Source organism: Trachurus japonicus, chromosome 13, assembly GCF_045865225.1.
Source record: "Trachurus japonicus isolate A0001 chromosome 13, Traja_1.0".
In the NCBI taxonomy this organism is placed as follows: Eukaryota; Metazoa; Chordata; class Actinopteri; order Carangiformes; family Carangidae; genus Trachurus; species Trachurus japonicus.
In genome coordinates this window covers 7,918,389-7,943,554 of record NC_140919.1, presented here as the reverse complement: position 1 = coordinate 7,943,554, position 25,166 = coordinate 7,918,389, and the positions used below count along the sequence as shown (strand labels likewise).

Below are 25,166 nucleotides of genomic sequence, written 5' to 3'. Positions count from 1 at the left end.
CACCCAAGACACATTGAGGACGGATTGTGATCTGATCGGCCAAACCACCTCTGAAGGTGGTCAGGGTGTGTATTTCTTTTGGATAACTCGGCTCTAGGCTCGTACAGATGAAATAAAATATTTGCCGTCACATTCAGAGCCCATGAAGTTCCCATCTCAGTCTTCTCCCACATGTCTTCACTGTGTCTCCTCGTCCACATCGTCCTCTGGACCGAGGCTTCAGAGGCCACAGCACAACTCACTCAGTCCTCTCCTCTTTCATCGCCGTTCAAGATATTGAAGATGACTTCTTTAATGAAAGAAGCCGCTTTGAAAAGCCAAAGAAAGTGCAATAGTACAATAGCACAACTTCATGGATGGCTTACTATTTCTCTTCTTTTACCTGCGCAAACATGTGATTGGATCTCAACGTGGACACTGGCGATGCAGATTAAAGGTGTTCAGAAATGTTTACCCGAGTAAGGAAAACAAATTTGATTGGTCGTTATCGAACGCCTCCTACATCGTACTCCTCGTTTTTCTCAGACGTTTGATTGACAGATGACGGATCCTGATTTCATTGGCTGATGAATCGTGAACAACGTGACGTATAATCCGTGCTCCTGCATTATCCAATGAGAAAAAAAACTACCACACTTTCATCCCGGATTTACTCGAAAATAGAATTTTGCACAAAGTTTGGGCTCCATCGTCTGATAGATGAGTTATTACACTAATGTTAAGACCCATAGTGGGCTCAAAATCAAATTTATTTTCTGAATAGCTTTAATGCAGAGTGTAAATCAGTGGTCGCCAACCCATCGATTGCGATCGACTGGTCGATCTTGGAGACCGTCCCAGTCGATCTCGATAATACCGGAAAAATGAGTTCAGAAACACATTAGCCTATGCCCGATTGATGTTTGGCTTGATTATTTTTGCGGAAGAGAACAGTGGAACGCACAGTCGACCAGTGCTGCACACAGAGTGGTTGAGGGTTCAGGTCACCGGTTGCTCCGAGTCCGAGCAAAGTGTGGCCGTCAGTTATCAACTGGGCACATCAACATGAAGCTTCACTTGATAACACTGAATACTGTTAGTTAATATGATCTGTTTTTTCCCCTTATTGCTTACTATTAACAAATAATTTCCTCATAGAGATGGGAAATAGGCCACATGCCTTTATTTTTGTGATGCACTGAAATTAAGTTATTAAGAATGAAAGTATAATGTGAATTATTATTAACAAGACAGGGATGGCCTTACAGTTACAGCAGTTCTTGGTGGCATCAATTTGAAAGCTCGACCGAAGTGTTTGATGTAATTCAATTACAATTAGGCCTGATAAAATACCTCAAATTATAAATACAATCTGGACCGTCGTTAACTCTGGACGTTTCAATAGGTAGATTTTGCCTGTCACGAAGGCTGAGGTCGGGGGTCTTGGTCTTAGAAAGGTAGGTGAGCTACTGGTGTAAACGGTGTGTTTGAGTCTGATTTGGTGACGGACGTTTGCAGCTTGTGCGTCCTTCGTCTCGTCCTCCGTCACATTCCTCTCTGCTGATGGAGCCTGAACTGACTGAGTGACGGAGGAATGTGCTGCCTCTCTACCCACACAGCCATGTTGTTCCTCCTCTTCTAGATAACGTTTGATTCCTTGTCACACTGTGACTGTCGCACAATCACAACCACCTCCGTCCTCCAGGTAATAACCCCCCCCCCCACCTACCCCCCTCCCCTCCCCCTCTGCAGCTGCAGCTCTGACAGCTCTCTGACTCTCTGACTCTCATTATGACCAATTTACTGAACACACAAAGTGGCCCTTCTCTTTCTCATCTCAGACTCTCATCTCCAGCGGAGCAGAGGTCGGCCCAGTAAAGTAACTGTCTGGTATGCAGAGGAGAGGAGAGGACACCCCCATTAACTGTCATTGCTTTGTTGGGGGGGGGCAGTGGAGGGGCAATTACCTGGTCTGACCTGGCAGCAGATTAGACAGGAGCTGAGACGTCTCTGTCTCGGAGACATTCCTGCTCTTCACTTTCTCCTGGAGCTGCTTCCTTTCATTCTGCTCCAGTCTCTCTCTCTTTCTCCACTTTCTCCACCTCTTCACTTTTTGTTTTTTTGTTCATGTGGAAATAGGGTATCCGCGGGGTCTTGAAAAGTATTAAAAGGTGATAAATCCATTTTCGGGAAAATTAAGACCCTTAAAAAGTATAAAAAAGTCTTTTCACGACTTTATAATGTCTTAAATATCGAAGGTATTTTTTCTGAATTAGCTGTCCAAGAGTTTGAGTTGTAAAAAACATTGCGGAAGTGTGTGAATTTATTTGTTTTATTAAAAAACAAGGATGAACCGGTTCATGAAAAAGAAAAGAAGATGGTTGTTTTTGTTTTTTTGAGGGTTGAGCAATGTTTTTTTCGATAAACTTTGCCTTTGATTTATCATCCCAGCCTTTTTTGAATTCTGTTGCATCATAGTTGTCTAAAGTCTTTATCACAAAAACTAAACCTTGAAGCGGCAGTGAGGTGTTAAAAATGTTTAGAAGGTCTTGAAAAAGTCTTAAAAAGGTATTGAAATTAACTTGAAGATTCCTGTATAAACCCTGGGAAAGATGGCGGCCGTCGGAGCGCCACTATCACCTCATCAGTCTGTCACCTCGCTCCTTTTGTCCTTGTTCATTCTGTGTTTCCCACTACTGTCCTCTGTGTGTGTGTGTGTGTGTGTGTGTGTTGCAGTCTATCTGTCTGGTTTCCTGCATGTCTGACATGCCCTCTCAGATCTTATCAGCTGCTCTGTCTGTCTGCTGCTCTCTGTCGGAGACTCTAGCTGCTCCCGCTCGTCTGTTTTTACCTCCGTCACGTCGTCACCTTCCCGCCTGCAGCCGCCGTCCAATCACGTCGCTCCGGTCGACGCCGGTTCAAGACGGACAAAGTGTCAGTCGGCGTGATAAAGACTTTGTTCAATCCTCAGAAACACAAACACGTCGGCCTCGGACAAAGTGTGTGTCGACAAGAAAACCTCAGATTTCTGAGGGGCAGTGAACGCATCTCAGGGCGGTTACAAGTAAACACACGTTATCACTGAAGACTCAGCTGAAGACACACACTAACACACACTAACACACACTGACACACACTAACACACACTAACACACACTAACACACACTGACACACACTAACACACACTAACACACACTAACACACACTGACACACACTGACACACACTGACACACACTCACCTCCTGTTGTCTGTTTATGTCACAGTTACATCACCGTTCATACATTGTAACATCAGACAGAGATATGAAAAAGTTCATTCAAACACCTGTTTTTGTTATTTTCACCACTTTTTGAGGCGTTTCTCGTTGTTTTTGGTTCTTTTATATTAAAATTACAGTTGATTATTATCATTAAACACTTAAAGAAATGTCACTTTAAGGTTCATCAACCAATACAAGATCTCGATTAGATGAGATAAAGTTTATTTGCCACATTTGTTAAGGTACAGAGGAATTCTTGTGTAGAGGCTCAGAACAAATGTAAAAGAGTAAAGATTTCCCATCCTTGTTTTCCATGAACAGACATATTATCTATATTAATCAGCTGACAGCACCAGTTGTAGTTAAACTTAGTTTTAAACACTCTGTGTATATTCATTAACATCCAGTCGAACAGTTTCACATCATCACATGATTATGACGGAGTATTAGGGCCACATTGAGAAAACCTTTTTTTTTACAGACTATTAGAATAAAGTACCAGAAATAAAGTCATAATATTACGAGAGGAAAGTTGTTAAATGAGGCCGTGGAGCATTTTGTGAAGTTGTACTTCAGTATCGGTTTCACAAACAAGGAGAGACTTCATCTTTTGGCTCATCAGCACCACATTGTCGTCAGTATCAGGTCTTTGAAAAGAAGATGCAAGAAAATGCCTCTAATCCACAAAAAGAACCAGAGCAGCACCGTTATCTACTCACTCTTGACTTTTACTTGACTTTTTTTTCTCTTGACTTTTTACTCATAAAATTGCAACTTTTCCCGTAAGTTTACGACTTTTACTCATAAAATTGCCACTTTTTCCCGTAAGTTATGACTTTTACTCATAAAATTGCAACTTTTTCTCGTAAATTTACAACTTTATTCTCATAAAATTGCCACTTTTCCCTGTAAGTTTACAACTTATACTTATAAAATGCAACTTTTCTCTTAAATTTACGACTTTTACTCGTAAAATTTCTCCTTTCCCCCGTAAATTTACAACTTATACTTATAAAATTGCAACTTTTCTCTTAAATTTACGACTTTTACTCAAAACCTACTCGTAAGATTTCTACTTTTTCTCGTAAATTTATGTCTTTTACCATAAAATTGCTACTTTTTCCCGTATATTTACGACTTTTACCATAAAATTGCTACTTTTTCCCATAAGTTTACGACTTTATTCTCATAAAATTATTAATAATTTTAATTCTTATAAAACTATGAGTTTATTCTCAAAGTCTGTGAAAACATTTTTTCTCACTGTGGCCCTGATACTCCGTCGTAGCTGATTCATATGAACGACGGGTTTGAGTCGTCCTTTAAAACCAAGTGAAGCTGTGACTCGTCTGACGTCCCCACACGTTGTCCCTCCTGTAACATCTGGTTTTATGTGTTTTTTGTGGTTATTTTGAACTCCAACACTGACCTGTCCTGTCCCTACTGTCCCTACTGTGTCTCCGTGCAGGTGCAGGACATGTGCTTCAGCCCCGACAGCCGCTGGGTGGCCGTCAGCACGCTGCGCGGCACCACGCACGTCTTCCCCATCAACCCGTACGGCGGCGCGCCCTGCGCCCGCACGCACATGTCGCCGCGCGTCGTCAACCGCATGTCGCGCTTCCAGAAGAGCGCCGGCCTGGAGGAGATCGAGCAGGAGCTGAACCGCGCGGCGGCGCTGGGCGGCGGCGGCGGCGGAGGGGGCGGAGTCATCGGAGGAGGCGGCTGCATCCTGGGAGGAGGGGGAGGCATCGGGGGGCGCTGCAGCCCCATCCCAGGCCTGTCCAGCAGCCCCTCGGGGTCACCGCTGCACGGTGAGCACGCTTTTAATCTCAGTTTAGTTGTTATTGTGGAGGAATTGACTAGTTTTTATTTAGTCTTAGTCTTAGTTGTAGTTGTTCATGTTTTAGGAGACCTCCTCGGTAACACTTTACTTGACGCCTATCTCTATAACGCATTATAACCCAGACTTATAATGAGTTATAATGCAGTTATAGCACCGTATAACTATAGTTATTAACACTCATACATGATCATAATGGTTTATAACAATTATCATAACACAGTAAAGCATTTTATCATGACTTATAAGGTCAGGTATTATAATACGTTATAATTGTTAGTAACTCGCTGACAATGCCCACATTGATAATGCATTATAAATATAGTTATAATGTGTTATAATTGTCTTATAAACTTGTATAACTACTATTATAAACTGTCATAAATTATCATAAGGCTTTATAACAATAAGCATAAAACATTATAGAGCATTATAACTCTATTATAATACTTTACTTTATAAAATGCTCTATAATGTGTTATGCTTATTGTTATAAAGCCTTATGATACTTTATGAGTGTTTATAACTATAGTTATACAATGCTATAACTGCATTATAACTCATTATAAGTCTGGTTATAATGTGTTATAGAGATAGGCGTCAAGTAAAGTGTTACCAAATCCTCTGTCAGACCTCTGAAGATGAACTTGTTCCCTTTTAGTTGCATCCATCCCATAATGTTCCCATCAGGTTCCATTCACTCTTATCTAGCTGTGGCTCGTACTCCAAGTCGTCCCGTATTGAGCTGTGGCCTTTTCTTCCTGTAGCTTTAGACATCGACAAGAAAACTACAACTAAGCTGCTGTTATCTGATGAAACTTTACTTTACTGCAGTTTATCACTGGTCATTTAGTTCTGCTTTTTTCCTCTTTTTACATCTTTATTACAGTTTAGTAGATTATTTTTTCACTGCTTGTTTCAGTTTGTAGTGTAACTATAATAATGCTGCTGCTCGTCTCAGTGATGCCTTCACTGAACCTCGTCAGACTCGGTGGAAAACATTCATTTAGACCTGAGGACCAGTTAATTTAGTGGACAAAGGTCAAAGGTCAAGATCTGTGTGTGTGTGTGTGTCTGTGTGTGTGAGAGAGAGACCTGGACAGGTGTGTGTGTGTGTGTGTGTGTGTGTGTGTGTGTGTGTGTGTGTGTGTATGTGAGAGAGACCTGGACAGGTGTGTGTGTGTGTGTGTGTGTGTGTGTGTGTGTCTGGTATCGTGTCAGTAGCTCTTTTCCTGGGACTCTGATCTCTCTGCCACAACCTTGTCTCCCTTGTTTGTCAAACAGCGTCACAGGCAACACACACACACACACACACACACACACACACACACACACACACACACACACACACACACTCTCTCTGTGTGTGTGTGTGTGTGTGTGTGTCCAGCTGACACAGATACACACTGACAAACACACACACTGTGTCAGCTGCACTGCTTGACCCCAGAGGTGTCGCTCAGTGTAAAATATCACAGTTCTCATTAATCACAGGTTTCCAGGAACAACCCCCCCCCAACACACACACACCCTCTGACCCCCCCTCCTCCCCCTCCTCCCTCCTGCCCTGTGATTGGCCGACTGCAGCCGGGCCCCGGTCGGTCCAGAGACAAACACTTCACAGAAGCCGGAGACCAGGAACTGATCAGTTTTACATAACTCTGAGGAAACCAGATCAGCTGGCGATATTCTCGTAAAACTATGACTTTGACATCACAGTCACAACTTTACACTTTTACTTTATATTTTATTTCGTTATATTTTCACATTTATTGATTTATAATTATTAACTACAACCTGCAGCATTAATAAAGTGACAGATTTGCTTTTTATTTATCATAATTATAATAATGAATAAAATCTAAATCTGAATTAGTAAATTGTTAAAACCCCTCCTCCTCCTCCACCTCACTGCAAAAACTCAAAATCTTTCCAAGAATATTTGTCTCATTTCTAGTCAAAACTAATCTCTTTCCACTTAAAATAAGACTCATCACCTAAAAATTAACTTCTTTTTAGATCATTTTCACTTGTTTCAAACTAATTTTCACTTGAAATAAGTAGAAAAATCTGCCAGTGAAAGCAAGTTTTTTGTGCCTGTAATGAGAAAGAAAAACTTGCTCCACTATCAGATTTTTCTACTTATTTCAAGTGAAAATCTGCTTGAAAGTAAATAGTGTCTAAAAAACAAGCTACTTTTTAATGTGATGAGTCTTATTTTAAGTAGAATTAGATTGTTTTGACTAGAAATAGGACAAATATTCTTGGAAAAATGTTGAGTTTTTGCAGTGCTCCTCTGTGTGTTTATCACTTCTCTATGTTACAGTAATAATTTCAGTTTATAGATTATTATAGTGCTGGTTTTACTTCCTGGTTTGAGCTCAGGTGTGTTTTGATTGGCTGTCAGAGTTTCAGTTGATGTCGCTACAGTTGTTGTGTTGTTGTGAACTGTGATCAGAGCTCATGATGGTGATGAAACCTGCTGAGATGGAGACGCAGGAAGGCGACGATTGGCCGGTTTAGATCGTTTGGTGAGATCTGATTGGTTGTTGAGCACCATAAGGAGGAGGAGGAGGAGGAGGAGGAAGAGGAGGAGGACGAGGAGGAAGGGGAGGGTGAGACCTGTTGAGTCTTTGTGATCGATCACATTGATGGTGTGAAGTGTTTGTGTTTGGTTCGGTTTGGTTGCTTTGGTTCTGGTGTCAGGTCCACTTCCTCTCTCCTTCCTGTTGCTGTTCCTCCTCAACGTCTAGACACACACACACACACACACACACACACACACACACACACACACACACACACACACACACACACACACACACACACACACACACACACACACACACATTCCTTCAGAGCGTGCCGCAGCAGCAGCAGCAGCAGCAGCAGCGTCGCTGACAGACGGAGAGCGACGGCAACATCAAAGTGTCGGCGGAGGTGAAAGTGAGCGAGTGGAGTAATGAGGTGCAATTGAGAAAAACGAAGGAGAGATGAGATAGAAGAGAAGAGAAGAGAAGAGGAGGAATAAAGGAGGAGGAGGAGGGGGGGTGAAGAGATAAGTTTGTAGTAGCGGCGCTGAAAGCCGGGGTCTCTGAGGGAGCGCCCTCGTAAATCACACTTTGGTTTCAAAGCGGCGCATTAAGGCCACCTGTCAACAATTAGTCAGCCAGGACCCGGAGGCCTCGCTGGGCGGGGATCGAACCGGCGATCACTTCACTTCACTTCACATCACATCACATCACATCACGGACGCTCCGGTCCCTCGGCCGCAAAAAATTGACACACAAACACTTTTATCCAGTTGTTAACTCACAACAGACCTCAGGACCAGGTTCACTCTGTCACACTGGAAACAATAAGAGGCACAATAGTTATTATAATAATAATAATGACCACATGTCACACACACAGTTTACTTATGATATGTGTTAACACGGCGTCATTATTGGTTTAATTTTCCTACTTTTGCTCCGTAATATTGACATTAACATCATTTTTATTAATGAATAAGACTCTAACACGTTAATATTCACAGTTATGAAACTGTGTTGAACATAGAAATAGAAAAAGAAACATTTATTCAGTATTAGGGCCACATTGACAAATAAAAAAATCACAAACTTTGAAAAAAACACAGACTTCAAGAATTAAGTCATAAATTTACGAGAATAAAGTCGTAAATTTATGACTTAATTCTTGAAGTCTGTGTTTTTTTTTCTCAATGTGGCCCTAATACTCCATCGTACATGATCATATGAGTTTTATTGGTCACATCGTGTCAGGTGATTAATCGATTATGAACTAATTGTTCTGATTTCGTCTGTGCATCAGTGACAAATAAGAGTCAGATCAGAAATATCTTTTAAAAAATCATTTTAAAAGCATCAAACTGGTTGAAATGTTCATTTTGTTGCTTTCATGACATTAAGCATTTTTTTAACCAAGGTCAGACTGGACATTTCAAAGCAATGATCAGTATTAAATATTGAACTTATAGAAAATATAGGCTACTTTATTTTGAAAACATTCAATTGAAATAACGTAATTAAAATATTAAATATATTTCATTTCAGACACAGATCAAATCTATAGAGACAAGACAATGAAACTACAACACTAAAAACAATGAAACCATTTTAAAAGGTAACAGAGACCAGATGTAGGCCTATAAACTGACAGCAGCTTTAATTAGGGCTAATTAACCATATATATAGAATCTATATGTAATTAACCCCTTTATAAAAGCGTTCTTGGACTTGTCCAAATGAGACGTGGATTTGTTCGTCACACAAGTGAAAAGTTGAAGTTATTTAGTTGTTTTAGTTTAGAATTGACCCTTTGTCAAGTCCCGTCCTCCACGGTTACTGTTGCTAGGTTGGACAAACAATGGTCACGGAAGGGTTAACTCCCATTGGAAACCATTGAAAAGTAGGCAGATTTAAATTGCTTGTAAGGAAAATTTGAATTAACTTATCCATCAGAAAAATGGTGTCCGTGATAGAAGACAGACTGCAAGCTAACGCTTAATCTCCGCCGATCTCCGGTTTCTCCTCGTAAAAGTTCACGAAGTTCAAAAGACATTAGCAACGGTAACATTATGTTTGCTAGATGTAACTTTGAAGGTTAAAGTAATATGTGTTATGGCTAAGTATGTTTATTGATGTCTTGGGTTTGGGGAATGGGATAAAAATGACTTCAGGAATACGTTCCAGATATCGTGAATCGCTATTGCAGGAACCCCAGGCACATTTTAACCATATTGAAAAATTACAAAGTAGTTTTTGGCCGAAAAATTTGCTGTCTACCTATCTAGTTTCATAGGGGTTTCATCCCAGGGTCGTCCAACCTTAGAATGCTGTGCAACTCGTGACACGGGGAGAAGCGCTCTCTCTGATTGGTGCAGACCAATCAGAAGGCCAACAGAGGGTCAGTTTATTTAGTTTCTGGTCAGAAAAGAAGAAGGAGAAACATGAGTGAAGGTGAACGATGCTGAAGAAGCAGCAGCAGCAGCAGGTCTGAGCGCTGGGTCACGTACAGTTCAGCAGAGGTCAGAGGTCAGAGGTCACACTGGGCTCCTGCTGTCTGTTATTCAGAAGACGAATTGGCTGCAGTGCATCCTGCCACATGTAAATATAGACACACACACAGCAGCGTTGATAAAACCTCCATCGTTTGTGTTGTGTGCCCGTTTGGGTTTTTTTTTTCTTCGTATCCGTCACTTTTTTTGTTGCTTTTGTGTTTGGACTTCCGCCTGTTTTTGTGCAGCAGCAGGGTGTGAAGTTTGGGTCCGAGCGGAGAGCAGAGGAGGTGTTGTCTCTCTCTCTCTCCAGGCCGAGGGAGAGGGAGAGGCGGTGGCGGCGGTGGCGGCGGTGGCGGCGTTGGCGGCGGCGATGGTAGCGGCGGTAGCCACAACAGCTGCTGTGTGATTGTCGCCAGCGGACGACAGCATTGATTTTGGGGAAGGAACTGTAGAAAAGTACACATCCTCCAGGCCACCGCCTAAAAATAGAGGCTGCTGCTGCGCTCGGCCGTCGTCTTGTCACTGTGAAACAGTCTGGGACGGCTATTTACGGCGCTGTCGCTGTCGCTGTCGCCACCGTACTGTACGTTTCCCCCCCTCCTCCCTCCTCCCTCTGTGTGATCGATGCATCGTCATCTGAGGTGATGCTGAGGCTGCACACTACAGGTGAACAGGGTAAAAGTTTAAACTAACACATATCAGCATGAAACCTCCCAAGTTTATCACTCACATTAAGAGAAATATTTTTTGTATTACAAGTTTTCTCAAATTTAATGTTTAAATATGTAAATGAGGCAATATCTAATTAAATATTTGCTAATTTGCATATATTTCCAGAACATAAACCAGACCAATGGATAAAGCCCCTTTCAAAATTCTTGTTTTATTTTGTTGACATATTAGAGTCAGAAGTTTTTGCAGTGATATCTCTTTTGATCACTCTGTAAATGAGAAAATACTGTCACCAGCCCTAAAAAATCAAGTTTCTCCATGTTTTTAGTAATAAAATGTTGTATAAATGAGGCTGTGAATGATATATCAACAATCCCCTCTGTAAAAACCTTCAGAATATAGACAGGAGTCAAAGTGGAAGGTTTGGTGTCTGTAAGTGCTGCTGAAGTGGAGATTTCTAGCTCAGAGTCTGAGTCTGAAAAACTCTTTCTGAGAAAACGGCCTTTAAAGACTTGGACTGTAAAAGAGATAAGAGGTTAATTACTGTGTATCTGCTATTGCGCCTACTATCTCATGGAAATTATTTGGTGACATAATGTCACACAAATTCAGAATAATGAAAACAAATGATTAATTGCATAATGTAGTTACATGATACACTTCTATTTACTCAAATGTCACAAATTATTTGGTCCAATCCTCATGATCTACTCCAGTCTGCTTTGCAAGACAGAATGACTAAAGTGTCTTTTTCACATTTATTGAGTTTTAAACATTTATCCATGCTTAGATGGAATTGTTGAAACTGTTGCATAAAAGCAATATCACATATTGCTTAAGTAACAAAATTAAAAGTGCCTCTTTATTAAAGAAAACATGCTGCCTTTTAAATTCTAAAGAAACGGAGGCCGACAGCAGCAGATTGTTTCATTTTTAAAATTTTTTTTAATTGATTTTGGGACATTTTATATTGATTCTGAATCGTATTAAATGAGAATTGCGATTCTTATGTGAATCGATTTGTAAATATTTTTCTCTGACATAGGTTACAATAACAAATGCTTTTATTTTGAAATAGGAATGTGTTGTGTTGTCTTCCGCCAGTGTAGCGTTTAGACGTTAAAGGATCATAGGGCAGGATTTGTGAGAAAATACCGGAAAATACCCATGCGTTTTACGTTTTTTAAATAATAATGGGTGAGGAAGCGTTCAAAACCAAAAAGAACGAGCCCACCCGCGTATCTCTCCATTGCCCTGAACGGGGTCTGTGCTGCAAAATGCGCTGCAATTCAGGGGGTGAATTTCGCGCGCTGGCCGGCGGACCTGACGTCAGCGCGTCCACGACTGCCTTCCAATGGATCAATGGAATGGAGACATGAAGAGGGCAACCGCGGCAGAGCCATTGATATAGTAACAGAGTGGCGACACTCCCTGTTATCGCTCTGAACCACGGTGGATCCAAATTACTGTTACTGCCAGCAAACGACCCAGCACAAGCCCCCCCACCCCCCGCCGCCGCCGCCGCCGCCACTCTCTCTCCCCCTCCCTTCACACACGCACACAGCAGCAGGCAGGTCACTAACTTACACACCCTCTCCCTCTTCACTACTGTCTTATTATTAGCCGTTAGCCGCAGCTAGCGGTTAAAAGCCGACTTTATAACTTTAACAACGTTATCAGGCAGGTGGACAAACGTCCTCTTTTGCCCGGACACGTCCACTTTTCACGTCCTGGCCGGCGTGTCCACGACGCGTCCGTTTTTTTTTTGTTTTTTTTTTAATGAAATCATGAATAGCCTATGTCTGGTGTTGATTGGTTTGCATGGGATCGCGGACCCTGACAGATGCGGTCCGACACCCGGACCCGGCGCGTTAATTCTCGGTACCGGCCTGTAGGAGCCCATACAGATCCATGAGGAGCTCAGAGGAACAGACAAGCAGCCCCCTGCTGCAGCACAGTGAAGAGGCAGGTGTGTGTGTGTGTGTGTGCGTGTGTGTCTGTCTGTCTGTGAGAGAGAGAGAGAGAGAGAGAGAGAGAACCTACAGTAAAATACCCCCCCTCCCTCCCCAGATAGGAAAGACTGTAAAGAGTAAAGTAAACAGTGAAGAGTCTGTGCGCGCTCCCGTGCCGGTGGCTTCCCTGGTTGCTGTAGTTACGCGCAGCGGCCGTCGCGTCACTGGCCGTTCTCATTAATCCTGCCCTATGATCCTTTAAGTTGCTACAAAAGGATCTTATTGTTGCTAAGTAACGGATCTGCTTTTTCCTCCTCGTACTTCTATGTCGCCGTTGTTGTTTTTCCTGGCTTGTAACAGTGTTTCTGTGTTTTAAATCAGTAAATATGATCGGCTTGAATGAGAAGCAGCAGGGATCGTCATTCTTTAACTTTAGCTCCAAACAAAATTTTTTTAATGAAATAACAAAGTGTTTAACCTGTTAGTGCGTCGCCTTAAAGGGACAACGAGGAGTTTCTCCAGCGGCAGAACGAAAAATTCCGCGATGATAAAAAAAAAAGTCTCATAATAATGTGGATGAATCTACGTTACCACTTGTTAATGGCTCCATTTTAGATAAATCTATGGTTTTGTCTCTATGGTTATTTTGTTATTATTAGTGGTGGTGGAAATGCTGGGCGAGCCGACCAGCGTTTCTTTACTTTCGGTTTCGTGGCGAGTCATGAGAATAACGCTGCTGAATCTCCGTTTATGGTGGGAACTACGACGGTATGTGATCGTCTTCCAACCTCTGACTTTAAAGCAGAAGTAAGTGATATTTTTGTGTTAATATAAGTCTTAAATAGTTGTATCTTCAGACAGCAATCACTTACATAGAGTGTTTGGACCGAAACACGGGTCTGTCAGTCACTCTGCTCTGCTCTGAGCCCAGGAGAAAACTTTTCTCGTATCCTACAAGTTTTATCCAATGAGGAGAGAGAACGGCATGCAGGGCTGTGTGTGCAGCCAAGGGATGCGCGTGAATGTGGTGACGTAGGGACGAGGACTGTTATGGTGCGTTCAAGGAAACTCGTAACTCGTGTTTTTCCGACCTGTGAACTCGTACCAGTTCGATCTGGTACGAGTTCACGGGTCAGAAGTTACGAGTGGCCGTTATAGTGACTTTCACCGGTAAAACAGGTCGGAGAAACACGAGTGGGTTGCCTGGAACGCAGCATTAGCCAAAACGACCGGATCGCTTACTTCTGCTTTAATTCTTGATGAAATAAAACATGAGTCTGTCTTGCGCCGGTGGGTGGAGGCTCATAAATGTAGTGTGAAAACGCTTCGCTTTTCCAAAACTCCTCATTGTCCCTTTAAACTGCACCACCATCGTCCTCGTCTCTGACCTGGGATCAGATCTGTGTGGCCTCTGCAGGACGTGGAGCTTTAATCTCTCTCTCTTTGACATCACATATGGCGTTTTTCAACACGCCTTGTTGTTGTATGTGTGTGTGTGTGTGTGTGTGTGTGTGTGTATACAAGGCGCTGGTGGTGCAGCAGCAGCATCAACAGACTGTTAGTTAGTCAGAGCAACAGATTTGTTTCCTCAGCGAGCAGGAGCCCCGGTGGTCCGACCCAGCCAGCCGACGGGTGAGGAGGGGGGAGGAGGGGGAGGGGGTGAGGGGGGGCAGTGGGTCCTGGCTCTGGTTCAGAGACTGAGGGGGAGGCAGAAAACAAGGTGTGACGGGAAACTGTTAATTCACTTGTTGATAAAGGGACACTTCCTCTCCGCTATTAGAGGCTGACGGCTGCTTATTTGGGTTCTGGACTTTTTTTGTTTTATCTTGCCTCCGCCCCCCCTCCTCTCCTCTCGTCCGTCATCGTACTGTGGTGAAAAACACCGCCAACGCCACACGGAGCTCCCTAAAAACGCCAAGGAGAAAAATGACCTCATCGTCACCGTGGCGTGTGACACGTACGAACGAACGAACGCGGCCTCGTCCTGACCTCGTCTCTGTCTGACAGTATCGTTACTGTACAAGTTAAACAGTTACAGGCCGGGACCGTGAACACACACACACACACACACACACACACACAGACACATAAGAGTGAACATGTTGGTGTCGAAAATCAGAATAACACACCTGGGATTCGACTGAATACAGAAAACCAGGGCTGTAAACTAACTTTTTGGCTCACCTGCCAAGGGGACCGGTAGATGAAAAAATCTACCGGCCAAGGACATTTTTTACCGGCCAAATAATAAGTTGCCTCTTTTCGTTACATATACATCAGTTTCAGCACTTTTCATTGAGATAACAGTATTTTATAGCAATACATGCTTAGAAAAGAAGTCATAGCCAAATAAATTGTAATCTTATTGAATAATCAAAACATTCCAAATTGGGAAACCTTAACATTGCAAAACTAACAAACGAAACACTCCTTCTTTTCTGTATTCTGTTACTCAGAGATGTTCACAAGTCTTTTTTTGCAAGTCCAAGTCAAGTCTCAAGTCTTTGTGGGGTGAGACTTCATCAAGTCTCAAGTCTTTGGTCACGAGTTCAAGTCAAGTCTCAAGTCTAAACTGTGTTGTAACACAGATCAGAGCCGAAGGAGCGCGTTTTAAAATATATTATTTTGTTGATTATTGAATATAGGTTCTGTCTTTTCATCATCCGATTATGTTTTATTTGATTTAAAGTTATAATAAATCCTGCTGCTTCAGTGTCTCCTGAAGTCACACACACACACACACACACACACACACACAGCGTTAGGTTAGCGTGTTCCTCTCACCCTCGCTGTAAACAGTCGTCATGTTTCTCTCTCTTTTTTTAACTTCACTCTGTTTTTTCCACTTCTGTGTCTCTGACATCATCACTGTGACCTCTGACATCACACAGGTGACCACACAACTGACTCACACACACGCACCCACACACACACATAGACTGAGTGTGTGTGGGTGTGTGGGTGTTTACCGTCCACTTCAGAGAAAATACATGACGAGCACAACAGGACAAACAGGAAAAACACTGAAGCAGCAGGATTTATTCTAACCTTAAATCAGATGATGAATATATTAATATATATTTTAAAACGCACTCTGATCTGTGTTATTCTACAAAGATGTAGCATCTTTTTTTTATCACAGTGTTTTTACAGTGTACAGTGGTGTGTTATTCTAAATTTTGACACCAAAATGTTCATTTTTTCTGCAAATGAATATCATTTATCAGTTTCCTTCATTGCTAGTAATCGTCGTGGGCCCTGAAAGAAAAGATAATAATACACTGTAGGTCGATCCTTAAATAAACTAAAAAAAAAACATCTGTTCTTATGAAATAAAGCAGCACAAACACAACTCACAAAAACTCAAAATCTTTCCAAGAATATTTGTCTTATTTCTTGTCAAAATGTCTCATTTCTGGTCAAAACTAATCTCTTTCCACTTAACATAAGACTCATCACATAAAAATGAACTTGTTTTTAGATCATTTTCACTTGTTTCAAACACATTTTCACTTGAAATAAGTAGAAAAATCTGCCAGTGAAAGGAAGTTTTTTGTGCTTGTAATAAGAAAGAAAAACTTGCTCCACTGTCAGATTTTTCTACTTATTTCAAGTGAAAATTTGCTTGAAAGAAGTAAAAAGTGTCTTAAAAACAAGCTACTTTTTATGTGATGAGTCTGATTTTAAGTATAATTAGATTAGATTTGACTAGAAATTAAATTTTGACTAGAAATAAAACAAATATTCTTGGTAAGATTTTGAGTTTTTGCAGTGCACCATTTAAAAACACACAACATTACATTTTTAGACTCTAAGTAACTTCAATTAAATGAAGTAGAAGACGCTGCAACACGGTGTGATAGTGTGATGAAAACATTCACACGTTCTCTCAATGAAAAGTTCAAAAGATAAATAAAATATAAAGTGTTTCCATGGACACACACGGACGTGATGTGTCTCATGTGTGTGGACAGTGGGACTTTAGTTCCTCGCTCGTCCTCCGTGTGGAGCTGTGTGGTCAGGATTCCCAGCAGCGCCGGGGAGGAGAGGGCGGAGCGCGCACACACACACACACACACACACACACACTTAGAGAGAGAGAGAGGAAAGGACTTGTAACAACACACACACACACATACACACAGAAAGCTGGGTAATTTCTTTGGTGTGTTTTTTATGAATGGTCACTTCCTCCGGCTGAAACGACTCTCGGCCTCATTTGGAGTTTGTTTTTCTTTTTTAAAGAGAGGCAGTTTGAGAAGTTTCTCTGTTGTCGTGGCAACAGGACGGAGAAGGGGGGAGGAGGATGTTTTTGAACTGATAAGGGGGTTTTGGATTTATTTCTGAGCCGTATAGCTGAAGGTTTGAAGCCGCCGGCGTCTGATCTGATTTCACCTTCAGACCAACAGGAAGTGGGAGAGGTGAAGCCGGTTTTCCTCTCCCTGCGGTCGGCTCGGCCCGGTTCGGCTCGGCCCGGTTCGGCTCGGCCCGGTTCGGCCTCGGCTCAGTCAAAGCAGCAGAAACCACAGAGCAATCGAACAAGCTGTTTACCCTGAGAATTAGCCGTCCCCTGTATTTTCCAGGCTTTTAAAGCGACCAAAAATACACAGTGTGAGGAATATGTATCTTGGCCGACTCCACCGCTGTTTTTTTTATTGTTTTTTTTTATACGAACCCTAATAACTCAATCTCCACAACCACTAAACCCTCTTAACACCGGGCGCTCGCCGCTGCACTCATCATTATTTGATTTGCAAAATTGTAAGGTAGAGATAAAGAAATAAAGCCGGCCTGCCATTCCACACAGACGCACTTGTGGCTTTCAGCTTATTGCTGCTGCTGCTGCTGCTGCTGCTGCTGCCGGTGCTGCTGCTGCCGCTGCTGCTGCTGCCGCTGCTGCTGCTGCTGCTGCACCACTACACACTGTGACCTACACTGTAAACTACACTGTAAACTACACATTGTAGCCTACACACTGTGACCTACAAGCTGTAAACTACACATTGTAGCCTACACACTGTGATCTACAAGCTGTAAACTACACGTTGTAGCCTACACACTGTGACCTACAAGCTGTAAACTACACATTGTAGCCTACACACTGTGACCTACAAGCTGTAAACTACACATTGTAGCCTACACACTGTGACCTACAAGCTGTAAACTACACATTGTAGCCTACACACTGTGACCTACAAGCTGTAAACTACACATTGTAGCCTACACACTGTGACCTACAAGCTGTAAACTACACATTGTAGCCTACACACTGTGACCTACAAGCTGCAACCAACACGTTGTAGCCTACACACTGTGATCTACAAGCTGTAACCAACACATTGTAGCCTACACACTGTGACCAACAAGCTGCAACCAACATTGTAGCCTACACACTGTGATCTACAAGCTGCAACCAACACATTGTAGCCTACACACTGCGATCTACACACTGTAAACTACACATTGTAGCCTACACACTGTGACCTACAAGCTGCAACCAACACGTTGTAGCCTACACACTGTGACCAACAAGCTGCAACCAACACATTGTAGCCTACACACTGTGACCTACAAGCTGCAACCAACACGTTGTAGCCTACACACTGTGACCAACAAGCTGCAACCAACACATTGTAGCCTACACACTGTGATCTACAAGCTGCAACCAACACATTGTAGCCTACACACTGTGACCAACAAGCTGCAACCAACACATTGTAGCCTACACACTGTGACCTACAAGCTGCAACAAACACATTGTAGCCTACACACTGTGATCTACAAGCTGCAACAAACACATTGTAGCCTACACACTGTGACCTACAAGCTGCAAACTACACATTGTAGCCTACACACTGTGACCTACAAGCTGCAACCGACACATTGTAGCCTACACACTGTGACCTACAAGCTGTAAACTACACATTGTAGCCTACACACTGTGACCTACAAGCTGCAACCAACACATTGTAGCCTACACACTGTGACCTACAAGCTGCAACCAACACATTGTAGCCTACACACTGTGACCAACAAGCTGCAACCAATACATTGTAGCCTACACACTGTGACCAACAAGTTGCAACCGACACGTTGTAGCCTACACACTGTGACCAACAAGCTGCAACCAACACATTGTAGCCTACACACTGTGACCTACAAGCTGCAACCAACACATTGTAGCCTACACACTGTGACCTACAAGCTGTAAACAACACATTGTAGCCTACACACTGTGACCTACAAGCTGCAACCAACACGTTGTAGCCTACACACTGTGACCTACACACTGTAAACTACACATTGTAGCCTACACACTGTGACCAACAAGCTGCAACCAACACATTGTAGCCTACACACTGTGACCAACAAGCTGTAAACTACACATTGTAGCCTACACACTGTGACCTACAAGCTGCAACCAACACATTGTAGCCTACACACTGTGATCTACAAGCTGCAACCAACACATTGTAGCCTACACACTGTGACCAACAAGCTGTAAACTACACATTGTAGCCTACACACTGTGACCTACAAGCTGTAAACAACACATTGTAGCCTACACACTGTGACCTACAAGCTGCAACCAACACATTGTAGCCTACACACTGTGACCAACAAGCTGCAACCAACACATTGTAGCCTACACACTGTGACCAACAAGCTGTAAACTACACATTGTAGCCTACACACTGTGATCTACAAGCTGCAACCAACACATTGTAGCCTACACACTGTGACCTACAAGCTGCAACCAACACATTGTAGCCTACACACTGTGATCTACAAGCTGCAACCAACACGTTGTAGCCTACACACTGTGACCTACAAGCTGCAACCAACACATTGTAGCCTACACACTGTGACCTACAAGCTGTAAACTACACATTGTAGCCTACACACTGTGACCAACAAGCTGCAACCAACACATTGTAGCCTACACACTGTGACCAACAAGTTGCAACCGACACGTTGTAGCCTACACACTGTGACCAACAAGCTGCAACCAACACATTGTAGCCTACACACTGTGACCTACAAGCTGTAAACAACACATTGTAGCCTACACACTGTGACCTACAAGCTGCAACCAACACGTTGTAGCCTACACACTGTGACCTACACACTGTAAACTACACATTGTAGCCTACACACTGTGACCAACAAGCTGCAACCAACACATTGTAGCCTACACACTGTGACCAACAAGCTGTAAACTACACATTGTAGCCTACACACTGTGACCTACAAGCTGCAACCAACACGTTGTAGCCTACACACTGTGATCTACAAGCTGCAACCAACACATTGTAGCCTACACACTGTGACCAACAAGCTGTAAACTACACATTGTAGCCTACACACTGTGACCTACAAGCTGCAACCAACACATTGTAGCCTACACACTGTGACCAACAAGCTGCAACCAACACATTGTAGCCTACACACTGTGACCAACAAGCTGCAACCAACACATTGTAGCCTACACACTGTGACCTACAAGCTGCAACCAACACATTGTAGCCTACACACTGTGACCAACAAGCTGCAACCAACACATTGTAGCCTACACACTGTGACCAACAAGCTGCAACCAACACATTGTAGCCTACACACTGTGATCTACAAGCTGCAACCAACACATTGTAGCCTACACACTGTGATCTACAAGCTGCAACCAACACGTTGTAGCCTACACACTGTGATCTACAAGCTGCAACCAACACGTTGTAGCCTACACACTGTGACCTACAAGCTGTAAACAACACATTGTAGCCTACACACTGTGACCTACAAGCTGCAACCAACACATTGTAGCCTACACACTGTGACCAACAAGCTGCAACCAACACATTGTAGCCTACACACTGTGACCTACAAGCTGCAACCAACACATTGTAGCCTACACACTGTGACCAACAAGCTGCAACCAACACATTGTAGCCTACACACTGTGACCAACAAGCTGCAACCAACACATTGTAGCCTACACACTGTGATCTACAAGCTGCAACCAACACGTTGTAGCCTACACACTGTGATCTACAAGCTGCAACCAACACGTTGTAGCCTACACACTGTGATCTACAAGCTGCAACCAACACGTTGTAGCCTACACACTGTGACCTACAAGCTGTAAACTACACATTGTAGCCTACACACTGTGACCTACAAGCTGCAACCAACACATTGTAGCCTACACACTGTGACCTACAAGCTGCAACCAACACATTGTAGCCTACACACTGTGACCTACAAGCTGCAACCAACACATTGTAGCCTACACACTGTGATCTACAAGCTGTAAACTACACATTGTAGCCTACACACTGTGATCTACAAGCTGCAACCAACACGTTGTAGCCTACACACTGTGACCTACAAGCTGCAACCAACACATTGTAGCCTACACACTGTGACCTACAAGCTGCAACCAACACATTGTAGCCTACACACTGTGACCTACAAGCTGCAACCAACACATTGTAGCCTACACACTGTGACCTACAAGCTGCAACCAACACGTTGTAGCCTACACACTGTGACCAACAAGCTGCAACCAACACGTTGTAGCCTACACACTGTGACCAACAAGCTGCAACCAACACGTTGTAGCCTACACACTGTGATCTACAAGCTGCAACCAACACATTGTAGCCTACACACTGTGACCTACAAGCTGCATTCAACACATTGTAGCCTACACACTGTGATCTACAAGCTGCAACCAACATTGTAGCCTACACACTGTGACCTACAAGCTGCATTCAACACATTGTAGCCTACACACTGTGATCTACAAGCTGCAACCAACACATTGTAGCCTACACACTGTGACCTACAAGCTGCAACCAACACATTGTAGCCTACACACTGTGACCTACAAGCTGCAACCAACAATGTAGCCTACACACTGTGACCAACAAGCTGCAACCAACACATTGTAGCCTACACACTGCGACCAACAAGCTGCAACCAACACATTGTAGTGGCCTACACACTGTGACCAACAAGCTGCAACCAACACATTGTAGCCTACACACTGCGACCAACAAGCTGCAACCAACACATTGTAGCCTACACACTGTGACCAACAAGCTGCAACCAACACATTGTAGCCTACACACTGTGACCAACAAGCTGCAACCAACACATTGTAGCCTACACACTGTGATCTACAAGCTGCAACCAACACGTTGTAGCCTACACACTGTGACCTACAAGCTGTAAACTACACATTGTAGCCTACACACTGTGACCAACAAGCTGCAACCAACACGTTGTAGCCTACACACTGTGACCAACAAGCTGCAACCAACACGTTGTAGCCTACACACTGTGACCAACAAGCTGCAACCAACACGTTGTAGCCTACACACTGTGACCAACAAGCTGCAACCTACATTGTAGCCTACACACTGCGACCAACAAGCTGCAACCAACACATTGTAGTCTACACACTGTGACCTACAAGCTGCAACCAACACATTGTAGCCTACACACTGTGACCTACAAGCTGCAACCAACACGTTGTAGCCTACACACTGTGACCAACAAGCTGCAACCAACACGTTGTAGCCTACACACTGTGACCAACAAGCTGCAACCAACACATTGTAGCCTACACACTGTGACCAACAAGCTGCAACCAACACGTTGTAGCCTACACACTGTGACCAACAAGCTGCAACCAACACGTTAGCCTACACACTGTGACCTACAAGCTGCAACCAACACATTGTAGCCTACACACTGTGATCTACAAGCTGCAACCAACACATTGTAGCCTACACACTGTGACCTACAAGCTGCAACCAACACGTTGTAGCCTACACACTGTGACCTACAAGCTGCAACCAACACGTTGTAGCCTACACACTGTGACCAACAAGCTGCAACCAACACGTTGTAGCCTACACACTGTGACCAACAAGCTGCAACCAACACATTGTAGCCTACACACTGTGACCTACAAGCTGCAACCAACACATTGTAGCCTACACACTGTGACCTACAAGCTGCAACCAACACGTTGTAGCCTACACACTGTGACCAACAAGCTGCAACCAACACATTGTAGCCTACACACTGTGACCAACAAGCTGTAAACTACACATTGTAGCCTACACACTGTGACCTACAAGCTGCAACCAACACATTGTAGCCTACACACTGTGACCAACAAGCTGTAAACTACACATTACAGCCTACACATTGTAGCCTACACACTGCGATCTACAAGCTGCAACCAACACGTTGTAGTCTACACACTGTGACCTACAAGCTGCAACCAACACATTGTAGCCTACACACTGTGACCTACAAGCTGTAAACTACACATTACAGCCTACACATTGTAGCCTACACACTGCGATCTACAAGCTGCAACCAACACGTTGTAGTCTACACACTGTGACCAACAAGCTGCAACCAACACATTGTAGCCTACACACTGTGACCAACAAGCTGTAAACTACACATTGTAGCCTACACACTGTGACCTACAAGCTGCAACCAACACATTGTAGCCTACACACTGTGACCAACAAGCTGCAACCAACACATTGTAGCCTACACACTGTGACCAACAAGCTGCAACCAACACATTGTAGCCTACACACTGTGACCAACAAGCTGCAACCAACACATTGTAGCCTACACACTGTAACCAACAAGCTGCAACCAACACATTGTAGCCTACACACTGTAACCTACAAGTTGCAACCAACACATTGTAGCCTACACACTGTGATCTACAAGCTGCAACCAACACATTGTAGCCTACACACTGTGATCTACAAGCTGCAACCAACACATTGTAGCCTACACACTGTGACCAACAAGCTGCAACCAACACATTGTAGCCTACACACTGTGACCTACAAGCTGCAACCGACACATTGTAGCCTACACACTGTGATGTACAAGCTGCAACCAACACATTGTAGCCTACACACTGTGACCTACAAGCTGCAACCAACACATTGTAGCCTACACACTGTTACCAACAAGTTGCAACCAACACGTTGTAGCCTACACACTGTGACCAACACATTGTAGCCTACACACTGCCCTGAGCTGTCAGCCAATCAGCATTTAGATCAGCGGCCGTTCTGAAATAGAGACATCAAAACTACTAAATCTATGTGTGTGTGTGTGTGTGTGTGGATGCGGAAATGTGGAGAAAGTGGAAATAATTAAGAAAACAAAAGTCTCATCAAAGAAAAGAACAAACGCTCTTGTTGATGTGGAGAAGAAACATGACAGAGGACACACACACACACACACACACACACACACACACACACATGTAAATTGTTGCTGCGTCAGAAAATCACATCGTTTGATTTTGTCTTTGATAAAAACATCGAATGACTCGTTACATTAATTAATCACAGGTCTGTATTTTATCGTGTTGTTACATCTGTTTAACATGTGACATAATTCAGTACAATAACACACACACACACACACACACACGTCTTAGCAGTTTATTTCAGAATTAGTAATTAGGTTTTAAAAAGAAAGAAACAAGCCTGTGAAATTTAAAACAGATTTTACGCCTTTAAAACAAAGTGAGCCTGAAAAAAAATCTCAATAAAAATGTAACTATCATTATTTATTTTCAGTTTTAATTAACGATATTATGTAAAATTCAAGATCAGAAAAACTAAATTTAAGGAAACAAAACTTTTTGACTTCATTTCATTTTGACTTATTCCATTCATGTACACACATGGTTGCACATATTTACATAATGTACACATAGTCACCATAAAGGAAAAGGAGCAGGATGAAGAGTAATTGCATTGGCTTACTATCAACACCAATATTATGCTCTGTTTCAAAAAAATTAAAGATGATGAAACATATAATAATATAAAACAAACAAGCAAAATAGCAGTGGACACCACTCATCTATCTATCTTTTCTTTTTTCACTTCCTTTTCTCTTTCTTCTTTTTTGGTGGCACTTTTTCTTAAACTGAGACATACTTGTACAACTTTTCAGTTCCTTGTTTTGTGAACGACATAGTTTTACACCTGCAACAGAAATACACATCCTCACTTCACTTGTAAAGTAAAAAAAAAAGTTCCTGTTATTGTTTTATAGTGGAAAATAATAATTTTACATCTTTGTTTTTCCATTAGTGAATCAGTTTCCAGCTGATTATAAAATATAATTTATGATCCATGTGTTTCTTTTCTTATGTATTTTTCACTTCAGTCAGTAAAACGATCTGACGTCTCGCTCACTCTCTCTCTCTAAATTGGTTTGGAAATGTGTTCACTGTGTGTGTGTGTTTGTGCACAACACACACACACACACACACACACACACACACACTTACCCCCCCTCTTCTTCTTTCTGAAACGTCCAATCAGAGGCCGTAACCCGTCTCCTCTTCACTCAGAGGTACGAGCTCCTTGACCC

General features: G+C 42.9%; 1 protein-coding gene across 4 annotated transcripts in view; it reads left to right on the top strand.

Moving 5' to 3' along the window:
• The window catches only part of bcas3 (BCAS3 microtubule associated cell migration factor), a 481,047-nt gene that overhangs the window by 103,762 nt on the left and 352,119 nt on the right, over nucleotides 1–25,166 (top strand). For all 4 annotated transcript variants that reach the window (XM_085794770.1, XM_085794769.1, XM_085794772.1 and 1 more), the window contains exon 15: nucleotides 4,710–5,052. In XM_085794770.1, the coding sequence (XP_085650896.1) occupies nucleotides 4,710–5,052 (343 nt within the window). The remainder of the gene's footprint in view (nucleotides 1–4,709; nucleotides 5,053–25,166) is intronic.